The 6,293-nt window shown below is 50.8% G+C and overlaps 1 protein-coding gene across 1 annotated transcript; it reads left to right on the top strand.

The window, feature by feature from the left end:
- Positions 1-1,120: 1,120 nt before the first annotated feature.
- On the top strand, positions 1,121-6,142 carry LOC311374512 (phospholipid-transporting ATPase ABCA3-like; the record flags this gene model as incomplete). The annotated part of the gene is made up of 6 exons (XM_084490348.1): positions 1,121-1,340; positions 2,024-2,182; positions 2,872-3,044; positions 3,978-4,109; positions 4,710-4,901; positions 5,955-6,142. Coding segments are annotated over 6 exons (1,064 nt in total), but the record flags the coding sequence as incomplete, so codon positions are not given.
- Between the last annotated feature and the right edge of the window lie 151 nt (positions 6,143-6,293).

Consider the following 6,293-nt stretch of genomic DNA (forward strand, 5'->3'; position numbering starts at 1 on the left):
TCATCATCATCATTATTCTCATCATATCATTATTCTCATCATCATATTCTTATTCTCATCATTATCATTATTCTCATCATCATTATCATTATTCTCATCATCATATCCTTATTATCATCATTATCATCATTATCATCATCGTCATCATTATCATTATTCTCGTCATCCTTATTCTCATCATTATCATTATTCTCATCATCATTATTCTCATTATTCTCATCATCATTATTCTCATCATCATCATTATCATTATTCTCATCATCATTATCATTATTCTCATCATCTTTATCATTATTCTCATCATTATCGTCATCATCATCATGTTTACATTTACATTAAGGGCGTTTAGCAGACTCTTTTATCCAAAGTGATGCACAATGAGTACATCTGTCAGAAGAAAGAGAAACAACGATATATCTCTGTGGGTACAGTAAGGATGTTCATAGAACCAAGTGCCAAGCACTAACCATCACTAGGTTAACCCGTTCCCCGTATACACTAACCATCACTAGGTTAACCCGTTCCCTGTATACACTAACCATCACTAGGTTAACCCGTTCCCTGTATACACTAACAATCACTAGGTTAACCCATTCCCCGTACACACTAACCATCACTAGGTTAACCCGTTCCCCGTATACACTAACCATCACTAGGTTAACCCGTTCCCCGTATACACTGACCATCACTAGGTTAACCCGTTCCCCGTATACACTAACCATCACTAGGTTAACCCATTCCCCGTACACAACACAGATAGCTAGGATAAGACGCTACACGATGCTAAGTACAATTTTTTTTCTCTCTGTTCTGTTTTTTTCTCCCTCTCCCTCTCCCTCCCCCTCCCCCCCTCTCTCTCTCCCCCTCCCCCCCCTCTCTCCTTCTCCCTCCCCCTCTCCCTCTTCCTCCCTCTCCCTCTCCCTCCCCCCCTCTCTCTCTCCCCCTCCCCCACCTCTCTCTTTCTCCCTCCTCCTCTCCATCCCCCTCTCCCTCTTCCTCCCTCTCCCTCTCCCTCTCCATCCCCCTCTCCCCCCCCCCTCCCCCCCCTCTCCCTCCTCTCCCCCCCCCCCCCCTCCCCCCCCTCCCCCTCCTCCCTCTCCCCCCCCCTCCCCCTCACCAGGTGGTGTTCCAGGCGTTCGCCGTGCAGGCCTTCGTGGCAGACGACCACCTGGTGGACGTGTTGCTGGTGCTGCTGCTGTACGGCTGGGCCGTGGTGCCGCTCATGTACCTGCTCAGCTTCCTGTTCAGCACCGCCGCCACCGCCTACACGCGCCTCACCATCTTCAACGTCATCTCCGGCACCGCCACCTTCCTCGCCGTCAACATCATGAACATCCCCGGTGAGGGCGGGGGGTCACGGTGTGGTGGTGGGGGGGGGGGGGGGGGGGAGGGGTCATGGTGTGGGGAGGGCGGGGTCAGGGTGTGGTGGAGTGCGGGGTCACGGTGTGGGGACGGTGAGGTCAGGGTGTGGGGAGGGCGGGGTCACGGTGTGGGGAGGGCGGGGTCACGGTGTGGGGACGGTGAGGTCACGGTGTGGTGGAGGGCGGGGTCACGGTGTGTGGGGAGGGCGGGGTCAGGGTGTGGGGAGGGCGGGGTCAGGGTGTGGGGAGGGCGGGGTCACAGTGTGGGGGAGGGCGGGGTCAGGGTGTAGTCGTGGGCGGGGTCAAGTCTATTCCTCGTTTTGTGAATGGACGACGTCAAATTAGTGATATTAAATACTAGAAGAACAAATATATATTAAGATAAGATGAATATATACAATTAATTAAAAGAGACACATCACATGCTTGTTACTGTCTGTCGGTCGGTCTGTGTCTGTCTGTCTGTCTTGCGTTATCACTCACTCACTCACTCACTCACTCACTCACTCACAAACGGTATGAATGGAAGAACACCACGATGATGCTGATGAAAAGTTGTGTTTCCCATCGATACGCTTGTGGTCCCACTGGGTGGTTCTCTGTCAGTCGTGTAGTCGACTACAGACTGATCCTCATGTCTTTATGCCGTCCTCCTTCTCCAGAGCTGAAGCTCCAGGACCTGTCCCACCTCCTGGACAAGGTGTTCCTGGTGTTCCCCAACTACTGCCTGGGGATGTCCTTCTCCCAGTTCTACCAGAACTACGAGCTCATCACCTTCTGCAAGTCCAACCCGTTCGCCCAGTCGATCTGCAACATCTACAGTAAGTCCAGCCACCTGCTCCGGGCATTGGCGTTGTGCTGTTGTTGTGCTGTTGTTGTGCTGTTGTTGTGCTGTTTTTGTTGTTCACGTGACGATGGGTGTCATCTCGATGTGCTACGTGCGTTCATGCCGTGTATGACCTCTGATTGACACGTGTCCTCGTGTCAGCGTTTCTTAAACATCCGCTGCAGTTCGCCGCTCAGGCCAGCAGGTGGCGCCATCGTGCAGCTTTGTTTTGTTTTAGTGTTGTAGGTCAGACTCATGGCCCCCGTGGCGTGGTTCAGACCTCATAGCATGTAGCATTCATCGCTATGAATGCTATGCTACGTAGCATTCATCGCTATGTAGCACAGCATTCATCGCTATGTAGCGTAGCATTCATCGCTGTGAGTGTTTTGTAGCATAGCATTCATAGCTATGTAGCATTAATGGCTATGAATGCTATGCTACGTAGCATACATCGCTATGTAGCATAGCATTCATCGCTATGAATGCTATGCTACATAGCATTCATCGCTATGCTACATAGCATTCATCACTATGTAGCATAGCATTCATCGCTATGTAGCATAGTATTCATCACTATGTGGCATTCATGGCTATGAATGCTATGCTACGTAGCATCCGTGGCTACGTAGCGCAGTGCGGGAGGCCCTGTGGTGACGGAGGTCCTCCTGTCCTGTTTCCCAGACATCACCTACCAGGAGAACTACTTCTCCATGTCGGACCCGGGCGTGGGCCGCTACCTGGTGGCCTTCTCCCTGCAGGGCGCCGTCTTCATCGCCCTGCTCTTCATCGTGGAGCTGCAGTGGGCGCGCACGCTGCGTCGGCTGTTCAGGGCGCTATGCCGACGGAGACCCAAGGTACGGAGAGAGAGAGAGTGGGAGTGTGGGTCTGACTGGCATCACATGTTAAAGCTGTAACATGTGATGAAGACATGTTAGAGCTGTGACATGTGATGAAGACGTGTTAGAGCTGTGACATGTGATGAAGACGTGTTAGAGCTGTGACATGTGATGAAGACGTGTTAGAGCTGTGACATGTGATGAAGACGTGTTAGAGCTGTGACATGTGATGAAGACGTGTTAGAGCTGTGACATGTGATGAAGACGTGTTAGAGCTGTGACATGTGATGAAGACGTGTTAGAGCTGTGACATGTGATGAAGACGTGTTAGAGCTGTGACATGTGATGAAGACATGTTAGAGCTGTGACATGTGATGAAGACGTGTTAGAGCTGTGACATGTGATGAAGACGTGTTAGAGCTGTGACATGTGATGAAGACATGTTAGAGCTGTAACATGTGACGGGAGCTGGTCTCACTCTCCATCACATGTTACAGCTGTAACATGTGATGGGATCGGGTCTGATGAAGAGAGAGACCAGCTCCAATCACATGTTACAGCTCTAACATGTGATGAAGAGAGAGACCAGCTCCAATCACATGTTAAAGCCGTAACATGAAGAGTTGGACTCGCACCAATCACATGCTACAGCTGTAACATGTGATGAAGAGTGAGACCGGCTTCCATCGCATGTTAAAGCTATAACATGTGATGACATGTTGCAGCTGTAACATGTGATGGAAGCGGACCCACCTCACATCACGTCCGCTGTATAACGGTATCGTGTTGGCAGGGTGTGAGGTTGTAAAATGCAGGTAGATCTCCCCGAGCACTTGTAGACCCCCCACTATGGGCACTAGGGGGCGCTGCTGTGTCCTCAGGCACCGTTCTGCATGGTGCTGCTCACTGAGACGTGTGTCCTGTCCCGTCCCGTCCTGTCCGCCCCCCCAGGTGCTGCTGGAGGACGGGGTGCTGCACCCGGAGGACCGGGACGTGGCTGACGAGAGGAAGAGGGTTCTGGACTGCCAGCCGGTCATCGAGTCCATGGTGGGCAGCCCGCTGGTGCTACAGGAGCTCACCAAGGTACGGCGGCGTTTAGGAACCAGTCGGCTGGTACTGGGGACCCATGGAGGCCAGGGGTTATCCAGAGCACGAGCGGGAATAAAATGGACACATACACGTGCATGTACACACGCGCACGTACAAGTGGCCCTGCCCTTGCGCACACTCACGCGTGCGCACACACACATTAGGACTGAACGATTTGGGTAAATAATCTAATTGTGTTTTTTTGGGACCAATATTGCGATTGTGATTTAGTATGGGATTTTTCTTTTTTAAAGTTCCTCATCTTCTATATTATTCACTAAACACAAACAATAAATCATGTCCAACACAACACTGGATACAGTCAACATATAAACTGCTCTTTTCTGTAGGCCAGGCCTTTATGTTATAATGAACTCAGATGAATTGATGCATGAATTTATTTTATCAAATCTTAATTTAACTCAAATCTTAATTTAACTAATTTAACTTAATTTCATTTCATTTCATTAAAAATAAATGAAAACATAAATATGGATCCTACTGATCTCCAGTCAGTAACCGTAACAAATCACACAAACTGAAGTGCAGTGCTACCACACACTCTCAGCATGCTGTCCCGTCCTGGGCCCTCAGGTGTACAGCGCGGAGGGGCTGCTGGCCGTGGACCGGCTCTCTCTGGCCGTGGGGAAGGGCGAGTGCTTCGGCCTGCTGGGCTTCAACGGCGCGGGGAAGACCACCACCTTCAAGATGCTGACGGGCGACGAGAGCGTGAGCAGCGGCGACGCCTACATCGACGGCTACAGCGTCCTGAGGGACATCAAGAAGGTAGGGGGGGCCCGGGGGCGGGGGGGCGTGTTAGTGAATTATGATGCGTTGTATGGCGATGCATTGTGGGTTTGTTGTTAACTGAACCGAACGACTCACGACGCACGCCGCTGGCTGGGCGACAGTAGCTCAGGAGGTAGATCGGGAGCGGGTCGGCTGGTCACCGGAAGGTCGCTGGTTCGATCCCCGGCTCCTCCTCCTAGCTCCTAGAGTGTTGAGGTGTCCCTGAGCGAGACGCCCTCACCCTGACTGCTCCTCCTGACCCGCTGGCTGTCGCCCTGCGTGGCTGACTCCGCCAGTCGGTGTGTGAATGAATGTGTGCATGAATGGGTGAATGTTGGGCAGTGTTGTGAAGCGCTTTGAGGGACCACTGGTTAGGAAAGAGAGGTATAAATGCAGTCCAAAAAAAAAGCAGTGGTTCTCAAACTTTTTCATCTAGTGTTCCCCCTCTAAGATACTTTTTCAGCTGAAAAACACAGACACAAAACACTTTTTGGGAGAAAAAAAACATAAATAACGTGATAATGATTAAAGATAAAGATTATGTCTATGCGTTCTATTTGGTATGCTACATAGCATTCATAGCGACAAATGCTATCCTACATAGCATTCATATGTAGCATAGCATCGTAGCTATGCTACATGCTATGCAACATATAATTCATATGTAGCACAGCATCATAGCTATGCTACATGCTATGCAACATAGCATTCATATGTAGCGTAGCATAGCATATAGCTATGCTACATGCTATGCAAAATAGCATTCATATGTAGCGTAGCATAGCATCATAGCTATGCTACATGCTATGCAACATAGCATTCATATGTAGCGTAGCATAGCATATAGCTATGCTACATGCTATGCAAAATAGCATTCATATGTAGCGTAGCATAGCATCATAGCTATGCTACATGCTATGCAACATAGCATTCATATGTAGCATAGCATCATAGCTATGCTACATGCTATGCAACATAGCATTCATTTGCGTTTCCCTCTGACCTCGGACCCTGCTCTCCCCCCCCCCCCCCCCACCTCCCCCCCCCCAGGTCCAGCAGCGGATCGGCTACTGCCCGCAGTTCGACGCCCTCCTGGACCACATGACGGGCCGCGAGACGCTGAGCATGTACGCGCGGCTCAGGGGCATCCCCGAGAAGTACGTGTCGGGCTGCGTGGAGAACGTGCTGCGGTCCCTCCTGCTGGAGCCGCACGCCGACAAGCTGGTGCGGAGCTACAGGTCAGCGGAGCGCAACCGGAACTGTGTGTGTGTGTGTGTGTGTGTGTGTGTGTGTGTGTGTGTGTGTGTGTGTGTGTGTGTGTGTGTGTGTGTGTGTGTGTGTGTGTGTGTGTGTGTGTGTGTGTGTGTGTGTGTGTGTGTGTGTGGCAAC

This window comes from Micromesistius poutassou (genome assembly GCF_964030765.1).
Source record: "Micromesistius poutassou genome assembly, contig: SCAFFOLD_1995, whole genome shotgun sequence".
Taxonomy (NCBI): Eukaryota; Metazoa; Chordata; class Actinopteri; order Gadiformes; family Gadidae; genus Micromesistius; species Micromesistius poutassou.